The following is a 16,126-nucleotide window of genomic DNA, read 5'->3' on the forward strand; positions in this document are numbered from 1 at the left end:
CGTATTATTTGGATAACACAGACATCTCACATGCAAGAGCACCAACAGAGCCAGAAAACACAAATCAGATTTTACAAATCAAGATTTATTTCAGGTTTTTAACACTTGAAAATTTAAATTAGACACAAATATCAAAATATTGCGTCCACAAAACTAGTCTTTGAATCCTCTCCAAACACCTTTGAACATAACACAATCTATTTTGATTCACCATATAGCATTTTATGACAACAAACCTTTTGTTTTATTTAAAAGTAAACATTGTAATGCTTGACAGAACCAGAGAATACAAGAAGTAATTTAGCTAAAAACACATTTAGAACAGTTCTGTATTCATAACATATCCCAGAGTAGGAGTGCTGCTGATCTAGGGTCAGGTCCCCCCGTCCATGTTATTGTTATCAATCTAAAAGGCTAAACTGATCCTAAATCAGTTCCATAATAAGCTAAGACTAGTCACTGATAAACAGAAATGAAGAGTAAAGGTATCAAGTTTTCTTTCTATGTAAAGGAATGTACCACTGAGCAAGATATGCTTGAATGCTGTTTTAAGTCTCATCTCTGTTGTGTTGCTGCCAGTAGAGTACAGCAGTGAGACTACAGTAGTGTACACTAAAGAGTACAGTTGTGAGTATTGAATATACTACACTTGGAGTTGGCCCGTGCAGAACATGAAACAAACTGGCCACCAGGTTATGCTAGGCAGAGAGATACTGTAACGGCAGCCTTCCTCCTCTTCGTCTGAAGAGGAGGTGTAGCAGGGATCGGACCAAGACGCAGCGTAGTTTGTGCTCAACATGATTTAATCCAGACGAATAACGTGAACACTTACAAAATACAAAAATAACAAACGTGGCAAACCGAAACAGTCCTCTCTGGTGAAACGAACACAAAGACAGGAAACAACCACCCACAAACCCCAACACAAAACAAGCCACCTAAATATGATTCCCAATCAGAGACAACACAAAACACCTGCCTCTGATTGAGAACCATATTAGGCCAAACATAGAAACAGACAAACTAGACACACAACATAGAAGGCCCACCCAGCTCACGTCCTGACCAACACTAAAACAAGTAAAACACACAAGAACTATGGTCAGAACGTGACAGATACTTTTGGACTGGTTTCTGTGTAGTCAGGGCCTGAGTCGGTCAGTCAGCCAGTCAGCCAGCCAGCCAGCCAGCCAGCCAGCCGGTCAGTCAGCCAGTTGGTCAGTCAGCCAGTCTTCTTGTCATTTTGTTGGTCTCTGAAGAAGAAGGCAGGGCTAGTGACACAGCGGTAGCAGAAGGCTTGGGGTACGATGGCATACAGGGCGTTGACTAATAGAAAGACAATCTGGCTGTCAGCTGGTACTCTGTAGGAGAACGGCGTCCGCGTGTGGAGAGATGCACCGATGTGGGAGAACTGGGCCTGAGGAGGAGAGAAGACAAGATAAGACAGAGAGAGTATAAGAACAAGAAGTGGAGGGGTAGAAAGAAAGAGGGAGAAGATGAGGAAGAGAAAGAAGGGGAAAAAATGAAGGATCCGCTTGACAATCTCAACATGAAAGCTGGAAGATACACTAGAATAGCTGGATTTCTTGGTACGCATCTGGTGTTGAATAAATTCAGAAACTTTTCTTCTATATACTGTACAAGCATACCATACGTCTTCTATGAACCCTGTACCATAGCATAGACCTACACTCTCCTGAGCTGTTCACTGTCATATTCTGTCAGTATCATGAGTGGAATATCTCTCCACTATCAATCTCTGTACCGGGCCTATTTCCCTTTAGCCTACTGCTGTCATTCCTAGCATGGAGAGGCATTGAAACAAGATGTATGAGCCTGTCTGTCTGTCTGGTTGTCTGTGTCTGTCTGTCTGCCTGTTTTCCTGCTTGTCTACCTGCCCGTATTCCTGTCTGTCTGTCTGTCTGTCTGTCTGTCTGTCTGACTGTCTGTCTGTCTGTACGTACACTCGGCCTCTCTCTACCTCTATATTTAGCCTGGCTAGGCAACGTGCCTGCTGTGTCTAAAGATGGCCTCAGCTTTTGTCTCTCTTGGGACTGATGGCACAGGACAGCCTACTGGCTTCACAACAAAGCAATGACAGCCACTCACTGTTTTGTTTGATGCTTCCAACTACACACGTGATCTTTAAATAAGCTTTTAGTGGTACACATACACACATTTTGAGCGATCAACCAATCAATCAACCAACCAACCAAAATGTATTGTACCCGAAGGGAAATAGGTCTGCAAGCAAGGTAAATCCACCTGAGAAAGAATGTGTCGGTCCAATGTCTGTGTGTGACTAAAAGCTGATTCAATTCATCAAGACACGGTGTGATGATTTGTTGATCAGTTGAATCAGGTGTGTTGTTTAGCACAATAATGGAACAAAAGCCTGCACACTGTGGGTCAGTTGCTTCAGCAAATATCACCGGTCCTTGGGGATGCATCAGTACCGGCCATACACAGCGCGCTCCCTGAGCCCTTGTCCCAGGTATTTATAGCACTAATCAGACTCTGTGTGTGTGTGTGTGTGTGTGTGTGTGTGTGTGTGTGTGTGTGTGTGTGTGTGTGTGTGTGTGTGTGTGTGTGTGTGTGTGTGTGTCTGTGTCTGTGTGTATGTGTGTTCGTACGTGTGTGCGTGTGTGTGTGCGTATGTGCGTGTGTATGTGTGTGTGTGCGTGCGTATGCGTGTGTGTGTGTGTGTGTGTATTTGTGTGTGTGTATTTGTGTATTTGTGTGTGTGTGTGTGTGTGTGTGTGTGTGTGTGTGTGTGTGTGTATTTGTGTGTGTGTGTGTGTGTGTGTGTGTGTGTGTGTGTGTGTGTGTGTGTGTGTGTGTGTGTGTGTGTGTGTGTGTGTGTGTGTGTGTGTGTGCGTGCACTGGCCTCTGCAGTACTACAGCTTGTCCACAGGAATACAGATGAGTTAACCATGGGCAGAGCCACAGTCATTCACATAATTTATCTAAGACAACACTGGAATTTGTATAGCTGAAATATCCCCTAGGTATAGCTCTAGGATCCTCTCACCCAAGATCAGCATGTAGGAAGGGGAACCTACTTCTTTTTATAGCACAGAGCGGGCAATTGTCACTGCTTTCTGTGCCAGAGAGAGAAAAACTGGCTAATATTCAAAGCTGCAATAGTTACCATAGGACCTGGGTTCAAATAGTATTTGTATCACCTGTCAAACTGAAATTGAGCTTCATTGAACTTCCCTGACAATGAAACCAAAGCCACAGTCCCATAAGTGCAAATCCCACTCATCTAGCACTCCAGGTAGGCTCAATCAAACTATGAAAGCAATTTTAAAAGCAAACAAATACTGTTTTAAACCAGGTCTACTCCCCCAACATAGAAATAGAACGACTAGAATAAAAATAGTAATTTCATTCCAGTTATATTTCTAAGCTCCCCACTCACCTGTGCTATTGCCCCAGAGTGGACCAGAGTGAGGTCAGGCATCCACTCACACCCAGGCACGAGCAGCCCGTAGAGCGCAATGATGTAGTACGGACCGGAGTAAAGCATGTTCACTATCATCTAGGACACAGCAGAGACATAATAGGCTGCGTTTACACAGGCAGCACAATTCTGATCTGTTTTCCACTAATTGGCCTTTTGACCAATCAGATCAGCTCTGAAAAATATGTGAAAAGATTTGATATGATTGGTCAAAAAAAACTATTAGTGGAAAATAGATCAGAATTGGGCTGCCTGTGTAAACGCAGCTATAGAGGTTAAAAGGGGTCCTACTATATAGTTTGAGGTAAGTAGTGAGTCATGGGTAACTGCATACATGGCGTGTGTCTGAAAGTGGGCGTGTCAACAGAAGTGGGAGAATTAACAGAAGTGGGTGTGTGGAAAGCGAATCAGCAAATAGGGCAGATTTGTTGCCACTCAAGACCGTTTTGTGTGGCTGATTGGGCGGCACGACGAGTTGATTGTTGATAACTGTAGCATTTTAGCTAAGCCTAACCCTTTTCCTAACCTTAACCTCATTCTAACCTGCCACGTTAATTATCCTAACCTGCCACGTTAATTATCCTAACCTACTATATTAATTCTCCTAACCTGCTACGTTAATTATCCTAACCTGCCACTTTAATTCTCCTAACCTGCCACGTTAATTCTCCTAACCTGCTACGTTATTTCTCCTAACCTGCCACGTTATTTCTGCTAACCTGCCAAGTTAATTATCCTTACCTGCTACGTTAATTCTCCTAACCTGCCACATTAATTATCCTAACCTGCCACGTTAATTCTCCTAACCTGCCACGTTAATTCTCCTTACCTGCTACGTTAATTCTCCTAACCTGCCACGTTATTTCTGCTAACCTGCCAAGTTAATTATCCTAACCTGCTACGTTATTTCTCCTAACCTGCCACGTTATTTCTGCTAACCTGCCAAGTTAATTATCCTTACCTGCTACGTTAATTCTCCTAACCTGCCACGTTAATTCTCCTAACCTGCCACGTTAATTCTCCTAACCTGCCACGTTAATTCTCCTAACCTGCCACTTTTATTCTCCTAACCTGCCACGTTAATTCTCCTAACCTGCCACGTGTCACGACTCCTACCGAAGGTGGCTCCCCTTCCTGTTCGGGTGGTGCTCGGCGGTCGTCGTCACCGGCCTACTAGCTGCCACCGATCCCTTTTTCCCTTTTCTGTTGGTTTGGTCTGATTTGTTTCACCTGTTTCTAGTTTACTTTTAGTTTGGATACTTAAGTCGGTAGGCCCGCCTGCTCTTCGTGCGGGCTTGTTTATTCCCACTTTGTATGTGGGGTAGTGCAATCTGGGTTTGTTTCTTGTTTTGGGCATTTTGTTTTATGACGCTCAGTTTCGTTGTATGTACTATTTTGCCCGGTGCTGATTAAAGCGCTATTCAGAACTTTCTGCCTCCTGCACCTGACTCCGCACCCACTACGCCTAAGGTTGTTACACCACGTTAATTCTCCTAACATGCTACGTTAATTATCCTAACCTATCCTGCTATGTAAACATTAAACTGACCCGCGGTGCGCCTGGCTATGGCCGGTCTAACCGATAATGGAGCGATGATGTTACACGCATCGCTGTTAATCCACCTACTGATGTTCCTCCCATCGCTGTTAATCCACCTACTGATGTCACTCCCATCGCTGTTAATCCACCTACTGATGTTACTCCCATCGCTGTTAATCCACCTACTGATGTTAAACCCATCGCTGTTAATCCACCTACTGATGTTCCTCCCATCGCTGTTAATCCACCTACTGATGTTCCTCCCATCGCTGTTAATCCACCTACTGATGTTACGCCCATCGCTGTTAATCCACCTACTGATGTTAAACCCATCGCTGTTAATCCACCTATCGATGTTCCTCCCATCGCTGTTAATCAACCTACTGATGTTCCTCCCATCGCTGTTAATCCACCTACTGATGTTACGCCCATCGCTGTTAATCCACCTAATGATGTTAAACCCATCGCTGTTAATCCACCTACTGATGTTAAACCCATCGCTGTTAATCCACCTACTGATGTTACGCCCATCGCTGTTAATCCACCTACTGATGTTAAACCCATCGCTGTTAATCCACCTACTGATGTTAAACCCATCGCTGTTAATCCACCTAATGATGTTAAACCAATCGCTGTTAATCCACCTACTGATGTTAAACCCATCGCTGTTGATCCACCTACTGATGTCACTCCCATCGCTGTTAATCCACCTACTGATGTTCCTCCCATCGCTGTTGATCCACCTACTCATGTTAAACCCATCGCTGTTAATCCACCTACTGATGTTACGCCCATCGCTGTTAATCCACCTACTGATGTTACGCCCATCGCTGTTGATCCACCTACTGATGTTAAACCCATCGCTGTTAATCCACCTACTGATGTTAAACCCATCGCTGTTAATCCCCCTACTGATGTTAAACCCATCGCTGTTGATCCACCTACTGATGTTAAACCCATCGCTGTTAATCCACCTACTGATGTTAAACCCATCGCTGTTAATCCACCTACTGATGTTAAACCCATCGCTGTTAATCCACCTACTGATGTTACGCCCATCGCTGTTAATCCACCTACTGATAATAAACCCATCGCTGTTAATCCACCTACTGATGTTACACCCATCGCTGTTAATCCACCTACTGATGTTAAACCCATCGCTGTTAATCCACCTACTGATGTTAAACCCATCGCTGTTAATCCCCCTACTGATGTTACGCCCATCGCTGTTAATCCCCCTACTGATGTTACTCCCATCGCTGTTAATCCACCTACTGATGTTAAACCCATCGCTGTTAATCCACCTACTAATGTTAAACCCATCGCTGTTAATCCACCTACTGATGTTAAACCCATCGCTGTTAATCCACCTACTGATGTTAAACCCATCGCTGTTAATCCACCTACTGATGTTAAACCCATCGCTGTTAATCCACCTACTGATGTTAAACCCATCGCTGTTAATCCACCTACTGATGTTAAACCCATCGCTGTTAATCCACCTACTGATGTTAAACCCATCGCTGTTGATCCACCTACTGATGTCACTCCCATCGCTGTTAATCCACCTACTGATGTTAAACCCATCGCTGTTAATCCACCTACTGATGTTATGCCAATCGCTGTTAATCCACCTAATGATGTTAAACCCATCGCTGTTAATCCACCTACTGATGTTACGCCCATCGCTGTTAATCCACCTACTGATGTTACTCCCATCGCTGTTAATCCACCTACTGATGTTCCTCCCATCGCTGTTAATCCACCTAATGATGTTAAACCCATCGCTGTTAATCCACCTACTGATGTTCCTCCCATCGCTGTTAATACACCTACTGATGTTACGCCCATCGCTGTTGATCCACCTACTGATGTTAAACCCATCGCTGTTAATCCACCTACTGATGTTAAACCAATCGCTGTTAATCCACCTACTGATGTTAAACCCATCGCTGTTAATCCACCTACTGATGTTAAACCCATCGCTGTTAATCCACCTACTGATGTTAAACCCATCGCTGTTAATCCACCTACTGATGTTCCTCCCATCGCTGTTAATCCACCTAATGATGTTAAACCCATCGCTGTTAATCCACCTACTGATGTTACTCCCATCGCTGTTAATCCACCTACTGATGTTAAACCCATCGCTGTTAATCCACCTAATGATGTTAAACCCATCGCTGTTAATCCACCTACTGATGTTACGCCCATCGCTGTTAATCCACCTACTGATGTTCCTCCCATCGCTGTTGATCCACCTACTGATGTTAAACCCATCGCTGTTAATCCACCTACTGATGTTACGCCCATCGCTGTTGATCCACCTACTGATGTTAAACCCATCGCTGTTAATCCACCTACTGATGTTAAACCCATCGCTGTTAATCCCCCTACTGATGTTAAACCCATCGCTGTTGATCCACCTACTGATGTTAAACCCATCGCTGTTAATCCACCTACTGATGTTAAACCCATCGCTGTTAATCCACCTACTGATGTTACGCCCATCGCTGTTAATCCACCTACTGATGTTAAACCCATCGCTGTTAATCCACCTACTGATGTTACACCCATCGCTGTTAATCCACCTACTGATGTTAAACCCATCGCTGTTAATCCACCTACTGATGTTAAACCCATCGCTGTTAATCCACCTACTGATGTTACGCCCATCGCTGTTAACCCCCCTACTGATGTTACTCCCATCGCTGTTAATCCACCTACTGATGTTAAACCCATCGCTGTTAATCCACCTACTAATGTTAAACCCATCGCTGTTAATCCACCTACTGATGTTAAACCCATCGCTGTTAATCCACCTACTAATGTTAAACCCATCGCTGTTAATCCACCTACTGATGTTAAACCCATCGCTGTTAATCCACCTACTGATGTTAAACCCATCGCTGTTAATCCACCTACTGATGTTAAACCCATCGCTGTTAATCCACCTACTGATGTTAAACCCATCGCTGTTGATCCACCTACTGATGTCACTCCCATCGCTGTTAATCCACCTACTGATGTTAAACCCATCGCTGTTAATCCACCTACTGATGTTATGCCAATCGCTGTTAATCCACCTAATGATGTTAAACCCATCGCTGTTAATCCACCTACTGATGTTACGCCCATCGCTGTTAATCCACCTACTGATGTTACTCCCATCGCTGTTAATCCACCTACTGATGTTCCTCCCATCGCTGTTAATCCACCTAATGATGTTAAACCCATCGCTGTTAATCCACCTACTGATGTTCCTCCCATCGCTGTTAATCCACCTACTGATGTTACTCCCATCGCTGTTAATCCACCTACTGATGTTAAACCCATCGCTGTTAATCCACCTACTGATGTTACGCCCATCGCTGTTGATCCACCTACTGATGTTAAACCCATCGCTGTTAATCCACCTACTGATGTTAAACCCATCGCTGTTAATCCACCTACTGATGTTCCTCCCATCGCTGTTAATCCACCTACTGATGTTCCTCCCATCGCTGTTAATCCACCTAATGATGTTAAACCCATCGCTGTTAATCCACCTACTGATGTTACTCCCATCGCTGTTAATCCACCTACTGATGTTAAACCCATCGCTGTTAATCCACCTAATGATGTTAAACCCATCGCTGTTAATCCACCTACTGATGTTACGCCCATCGCTGTTAATCCACCTACTGATGTTAAACCCATCGCTGTTAATCCACCTACTGATGTTACTCCCATCGCTGTTAATCCACCTACTGATGTTACGCCCATCGCTGTTGATCCACCCACTTCTTTTGCAACGCCCACTTTCAGACACACTCCAAGTATGGAGTTACTCATGCTTATAATTACCTGGGCCCTCTTAAAGGGATGGTTCATCCCTAAACCCTCAAACCTGTTGAGATATTTCCATACCCTATTACTAAGTGATCTAAAGTCAAGCTGTTTATATATTCTATGTGCTAGTCTATCTGCTGTGTAGATCCTACTAAAGCATTAGGAGAAATCAGCAGGCCTCCATCCCATATGAATGTAAAGGTTGACACCGTCTCATCCGATCTAATGATAAGACGGTGCTATATTTCTCTTGCTAAGACACCTTCTTTGTTAGCTAACTCCCATAAGTGAAAATAAATTGTAACTTTTCTTTAACAATTTCCGTGAGGAAAAAGTTAAGTTTAACAGACATTTAGTATTAAACAGCGCGCGACACGCACCACATGCAAATGCAATCAAGAGTTAAAGTATCAAAGCTTCCGTTATTTAGAATGTTGTGTTTGGTTTATGGCACAGCTGTTTTAGTGAGAGGAAAATATCACCTCTATTTTAGACATGACAAACGTATGAGTCCATCATCCATATAACAGTGTGCTCCATGGCTTGGTCTTTTCATTCCTTACCTGTATTTTAGGATAAGATGAGGGGTCCTTCAGGTAAGGCTCATATAGCTGTGTGTACTCCTGACACCACTCTGTCGGGCAGTCCAGGGCCACCTAGGCCAGACACTGTTCAATGAGTGTTACATCAGACCCAGTTCTAAACAGCTAAATGGGCCTCAAACCTTTCTTCAGCAATGAGTATAACTATAATGATGAGGTCATTTTGTAAGAGAAGCTTTTATTCAGCTCAGAGTGACATTCAGTACCATGCTCTAACATTTTCATCCATCATCCTTCTCATGTAGTTTTGACCTTTATTTAACCCTCTTTTACGAGGGGGACATGGCAGCTGCCACTGTAACCCATTGATCCATTCGAAATACAACTGGCTGGCATCTGTAGTTTGGCAATGTCTCTGTGGTTCTTACCAGGCCTCTGAAGACACAGAAAAATGTAGCAGGGACGAGGTAGATGACAAACAGAAAGTCTAGGGGCCTCTCCACCAGCGTAGTCCTCTGGGCCTCATTGATACTCTGACAGAAAAAATATATATAGAAAAATACACCAACATCAGCAATGTCTCTCTGTTTTAATGGATAGTGATATTGCTCAAGTCAGGATTTGTAGCTCGATGTGTGCACACCAAAAAAGCTTTGCAGGATTGAGTGAACAAAATAAAAATAAAAATTGCTTCAGATTGAAATGCTTCAGACTGACATGAAAACATTTTGTCAAAAAACGCTTGGCCTCTGCAAGAGGAGCCAATTCCCATTGAATTGTCTAATAATATCTGGGAACATCTATTTTTACTGTGGCATCTTTAACCAAATTCCCTGGTGGTCAATCATGGTGGATGTATCATTGCTCAAACAAGTAGCCCTGTTACTGATAAATGGAGAGTGACTATGTCACTTGCAGTGTTGCATTATGGCATCTGGTTACAACGCAATATCGTATGACCTTTGACCCTGAAGGATTGGGCTCTTACCATTGTCCGAGCCTGTCTGGTGGCGGACTGGCTGAAGACGCGGAAGCAGGCCCACACCGACACCACGACGTAGAGCATGTGGACCAGGAACAGAGGGCTCAGCTGGGTACCATACTTCCCTGGTGGGGAGAGATCAAAAAGCATGTGTGAAAATAATGTTCCTCTCTGAGGATTTACAATACATGTTGTGTCCGTCTGTCCAGGTGTAAATCTCACTAGATCCGTGCTGAGACTGATTTGCATTGTGTTCAGGGATAAAGCATATCAGCCATGCATGTTCAATAAAGTAACGGTCTAATTTTATCCATTCGTTTGAGTGTACCCACCCACAACATTTCCAGGAATGTAGACGATGATGCGCATGAGAATGGACCCCACCCAGTACAGGCCGGTGGCTCTGTAGCTTGCCCTGCAAAAACAGGCAACACACACATCCCAACACACACAACACAGACATCACACATCATTACTGTGGCTCCTTGTTGTAGCCCATAACTAGGCCCTCTATGAGCACTGGTCAGAATTAGTGCACTACACTATATCACTTTCTCGCTCAAAATTTTTCACCATTCATTCAGGATTATCCGTAATCAGGGTAGCATCCACATTCAGGTAAAAACATACTTCTATTCTTATTTACAATAAAAGTGACTCCAAAATAATACAATACATTATTTACCATTAATTTATATTGTGCACAAAATAATCTGAAACACAACAAAAACAAACAGCAAATGCATCCAACAAATTTGTAGAGTCACAAGCTTGATGTAGTCATTACATGCTATGAATATGGGACCAAAAGTTAACTTGTCCCAATACATTTGGTCCCCTAAAATCGGGGGACTATGTACAAAATGTACTTTCATTTCTAAACAATTCACCCAATATGGATGAAAATACCCTCAAATTAAAGCTAGCAGTCAGCACTTTAACCTCAGAGTATAATTTCAAATCCAAATTGCTGGAGTACAGAGCCAAAACAACAACAAATTAGTCAAATGTCCCAAAACTTTTGGAGCTCACTGTATATAATATGGCACCCCAAGTCATCATGTCTGATACTGACATGGGTTATGTCTGTTAATGTGTGAGCATGAGCTAAAGGCTGAGACAACCTCATAATAAGGACTTATTACGGAGTTATTACACCCAGATACGTACAGTTCAGTGGTATTTGCTATCAATGTAAATGTATGATTGTTTCAGCTTCCTTACCTTTAAAGACCTTTTATAAACTGGGTTGGGTCGAGCCCTGAATGCTGATTGGCTGACAGCCGTGGCATATCAGACCGAATACCACGGCTATGACAAAACAATTATTGTTACTGCTCTAATTACGTTGGCAAACAGTTTATAATAGCAATAAGGCACCTCAGGGGTTTGTGGTATATGACCAATATACTACGGCTAAGGGCTGTATCCAGACACTATGCGTTGCGTTGTGCATAAGAACAGCCCTTAGCCGTGGTATATTGGCCATATACCACACCTCTTCAAGCCTTATTGCGTAAATAAACTCCATTAAACTTACTTATATAGTCTTAACGATTCCATTGCACTTAGTTATATGGTCTTAATAGACTCCATTAAACTTACTTATATAGTCTTAACGATTCCATTGCACTTAGTTATATGGTCTTAATAGACTCCATTGAACTTACTTATATGGTCTTAACTTTGTGTGAGCATGAGCCAAAGGCTGAGACAACCTAATAAGGACTTATTTAGGAGTTATTACCCCCAGATAAATACAGTTGAGTGGTAGTTACTATCAATGTAAATGTATGTAGGGCAGCAGGTAGCCTAGTGGTTAGAGCATTAGGCCAGTAACTGAAAGATTGCTAGATCGAATCCCCGAGCTGACAAGGTAAAAATCTGTCGTTCTGCCCCTGAACAAGGCAGTTAACCCACTGTTCCCAGGCTGTCATTGTAAATAAGAATTTGTTCTTAACTGACTTGCCTGGTTAAATAAATAAAAAACTGATTGTTTTAGCTTCCTTACCTATATAGTCTTAACAGATTCCATTGACTTTAGTCTTTACAGACTCCATTGAACTGACTTAGTTATACGGTCTTAATAGACTCCATTAAACTTACTTATACAGTCTTAACAGACTCACTTAAATGTTATTTTTCTAAACCTCTTTGGATGTGTCTCCTAAACGGCTATAAACGGCTACATGTAAAGCACATACCCCCAGGTTATAGCTGCAACCATGAGCAGGTACATGAGATAGTGGACACATCCATCCCAATAGGAGATCATGTGTCCATGGGCCGTGTTAATGTAGGGGTCTGCCTGTAATGGACATGATAAAGATATATTACTATAACACTGTTAAAGTCTGCTTTCATTGGGTTCCTCATTCCATGGGTCAGTTTTCATTTCTGTATTCACTGGCATGGACTGTAGGTAGTGTGTGTGTGTGTGTGTGTGTGTGTGTGTGTGTGTGTGTGTGTGTGTGTGTGTGTGTGTGTGTGTGTGTGTGTGTGTGTGTGTGTGTGTGTGTGTGTGTGTGTGTGCGTCCGTCTGTGTGTGTACCACAGGGATGTTTACTTGCATTTTTGAGATAGAAGGTGATGAAACCATCGATGATACTGTCCTGCTCCAGACCAATGATCAGGTTTACCACACTCAGGAATGCATACACTGCAAACACTGGCAGAACAAGAGAACACTGAATAATACAGTTCCATTTTACTTTGACTTATTTTAGTTATTCTAGTCATTTAGCAGACGCGCTTACAATCAGTTCCTTCAATTAACAAACACATAACAAAATCATAGCAAAGTAAAACCTTCATCAAAAATCTGCAAAATGAGTGGTATAGTGTGCGTAGCAAAGACAGGTACAACAGCGCAGTTAGAGCCCGTTGTGGCTCAGTTGGTAGAGCATAGCGCCTGTAACACCAGGTCCAGGACCGTCGCTTGTCCATTCCCACTGGGCCCCCCATATCAACATGTATGCACTACTGTAAGTCACTTTGGATATACTGTATGTATAGAAAAACTAGCCTAAACCTACAAGTCTTAGTTAAAATAGAGGATACCTGCACTGGTGAATGTATAGGAAACCAGTGTAAACTCTCACCATAGAATAGAGGGTCTCTGGGTGCCTTCTTCTTGAATAGAAAGCATGCAGAAATACCCAAGATAAGAACAGTTGTAGATCCAGCGAAAAAGACTGTCTCAATGCTAGAAATAAAAAATACTCAATTAATTAGGCCTAAACAGAAATAACCTGCTAAGAATCAAATCAACTAGGATACATATTACTAATGCCTTTAAACTAGATTGCATACAAGACTGCATACAAAACTACTAGGCTATAGCATCATCCACTATCTAGCATTATAAGGTTTATTAACGGCTACAATAAAACACATGACAACTATATTATCGACAATATCCCTACTCACCTGTTAGTGTAGATCAGAGAGTTGAAGAAAAAGGAAATGGGTATTGATGTCAAGGACAAGATAAAAACTCCCGTCCCAGCAGACGTGTTCATTGCTCTATTTACACTGTCGACGCGCATAAATAATTATTTGTTACTGAAAATAAAACACAAAATTATATCTGCTAAAAAACATTAGAACATGTTGCTCCATTCAGACCATGTGATACAGGAAAATGTTTAGAGAACTAGCAAATGCATTTTTTATTGGGCGCGTGCTGCGCCGTACTACTATTCTGCCAGCACCGTGTGCGCATCTCAATCGTATAATAAGGCTTCCTTCTCTCTCTGCCTAATTGACAATGCAGAAGTAGGGAAACCTAGGCTTAGGTTATCTGCTTTTACCTGTCTATGTGTCACAGGTCAGTATGGATGAAGAGAAGGAAGCAAGGAGAGGAAGCGACTGGAAAGCATTGAAATCCCCTTTCCTATGGCGCTAAATTCTATTTTGACTGCTGTCGTCGACGCATGATCCCACAAGTGGAGTTCACGTCCCTGAACATGACACGTGATCAATGGCATTTTATCATGTAAATCTTGGTTGGGGCAACAAAACAAAAAAAAGTGGGATGCTGTGTTCTCCCTGTACACCAAGGCAGAACTGTAGAATAAATAAGGGGGGTATATAAACAGACAATGAAAGCTCTTACAACATTCTATGATTACATTTCTCTAAAACAGGTTATAGGCCACATGTGCACAACCAAGTCAGAATAGTAGGTGAAATTAAGAGGGGTAAATAGACCAAATAATTAGGCTGAGGCACATGGGCTACTAACATCTTACTACACAACATACACTTAGTATTACTTTCTTAGCTACAGTATACATATCTCCCTGGCATATTACATAATTTATGCAGCAGCATACATTATATTTTTGGACTCACCTTGTTGTGCTGTGCTCACCTGAAGAGGAAGGTGGCGCGATGGTCCTTCGTGGGCAAATTTTGTCATCAAAGTCTGGCATTCACTGAATTTATGGTGCTTTCAAAACAACTGGGAACTCTGAAAAAAACGGTTGAATCATGATGACGTCAATGATCTTAAGGTCGTAGCTCTAGAAAGAGGCCAGATTCACAACTCCGAGTTGGATGACCGTTCAAAACGTATTTTCCCAGTCGGAGCTCATTTAATCCCGATTTCCCAGGTTTTTTGAATTCATCGAAGTCAAGTTTTAGCAGTTCCAAGTTAACTCTTGTTTTGTACGTGGCACAAATCATGATTCATTGACAGCATGGCCAATGTTGAATGTTTATCATTTTAAACTTGGAAAAGAGCCCCTTAATCCCAGATTTGGGACCACACAGCCACTCCACTGAATAGCAGGCTAGTGTTTTCTTTTCAATGCTTGTAGATACTAGGACCCCTGGTCCTGGCAGAGCAAAATTCAGTTGGTGGTAGAGTAACTGAAAAAGGTTGGAAACCACTGAGCAAAGTGATGATGAGCTATATGGCCATCTTGAATATAGGCTATTTAAATGCCATAGGCCTACTCTATGTATGGTAATATAAATCCATCAGATAACATATTTCCATGGCCTACAATTTAAAAAAAAAACGTTTATTTAATCAGGAGAGCCCAATTGAGACCAGTGACTCATTTGCAATGGTGCCCCGGGGACAAAAACCCATCAACACAACAACAAAAGATAAAAAATAAACTACAAGACAGATATAAATACATGACATCAGGTTATTACAACAAGTTATAATAGTCAATTGGAACAATTGCACACTTCAGCGAACTCATTTAACAACAGACTTTTAAACTGCCCTATTGGTACCAGGGAATCCAGGTGGAATTTGTTTAGTAAGTTATTCCATAACTGTGGTGCGTTCACATTAAAGGCAGATTTCACCAACTTTGTGGAGACAAGTGGAACCTCGAGTTGCAAATGGGTTTGGTATCTCATATTTTTATATTTCAACAGGAAAGTGAGGTAGGTTGGAAGCTTGTGAAGCAGAGCTTTGTAAACAAGAAGGGAGTAATGAAGTGATCTACAGGATTTTAGTGAGGTCTAGACGACCTTCTGATAAAGGATGGAGTGATGAGTATTAAAACTGTCACCTGTAATAAAGTGAAGGGTGATATGGTAGACGGCATCCAAAGGTTTAAGACTAAGAGTAGTGGCTGCTGCAATCAGGTAAATGGTGTCATCATACTCAAGAACTGGCAGGAAAGTTGACTGTACAATCTGCTTCCTGCTGTTCATGGAGAGGCAAGATCTATTTCTAAAAAATATGCCCACTTTAAATATTAGCTTTTTAACTAACCTCAGTATGTTTTTAAAAGTGA

At 42.3% G+C, this 16,126-nt stretch overlaps 1 protein-coding gene across 3 annotated transcripts; it reads right to left on the reverse strand.

Annotated features, from left to right (window-relative positions):
* Nucleotides 1-64: 64 nt before the first annotated feature.
* On the reverse strand, nucleotides 65-14,314 carry LOC139575679 (transmembrane 6 superfamily member 1-like). Of its 3 annotated transcripts, XM_071400881.1 has the most exons (11): nucleotides 14,174-14,314; nucleotides 13,791-13,895; nucleotides 13,463-13,566; nucleotides 12,928-13,029; nucleotides 12,566-12,665; nucleotides 10,694-10,776; nucleotides 10,368-10,486; nucleotides 9,808-9,912; nucleotides 9,401-9,493; nucleotides 3,425-3,544; nucleotides 65-1,417 (listed from the first exon to the last, which is right to left on the reverse strand). In XM_071400881.1, exons 2-11 carry the CDS (start codon nucleotides 13,880-13,882, stop codon nucleotides 1,223-1,225), a joined length of 1,113 nt encoding a protein of 370 aa, XP_071256982.1. In that variant the 5' UTR covers nucleotides 13,883-13,895; nucleotides 14,174-14,314; the 3' UTR covers nucleotides 65-1,222. The 3 variants fall into 3 exon arrangements, with proteins under 3 accessions (XP_071256982.1, XP_071256981.1, XP_071256983.1); XM_071400880.1 differs by having other exon boundaries at nucleotides 13,791-14,314; XM_071400882.1 differs by lacking the exon at nucleotides 9,401-9,493 and having other exon boundaries at nucleotides 13,791-14,314.
* Nucleotides 14,315-16,126: the final 1,812 nt, after the last annotated feature.

This window comes from Salvelinus alpinus, chromosome 5, assembly GCF_045679555.1.
Source record: "Salvelinus alpinus chromosome 5, SLU_Salpinus.1, whole genome shotgun sequence".
NCBI lineage: Eukaryota > Metazoa > Chordata > Actinopteri > Salmoniformes > Salmonidae > Salvelinus > Salvelinus alpinus.

Coding starts and splice junctions, on each gene's coding strand:
- LOC139575679 (XM_071400880.1), bottom strand. CDS start 13,909: ATGCGCGTCGACAGTGTAAATAGAGCAATGAACACGTCTGCTGGGACG. Junction 13,030..13,462: donor CAGAGACCCTCTATTCTATG/GTGAGAGTTTAC, acceptor TTGTTCTGCCAG/TGTTTGCAGTGTATGCATTC. Junction 10,487..10,693: donor CATTCCTGGAAATGTTGTGG/GTGGGTACACTC, acceptor TCTCCCCACCAG/GGAAGTATGGTACCCAGCTG.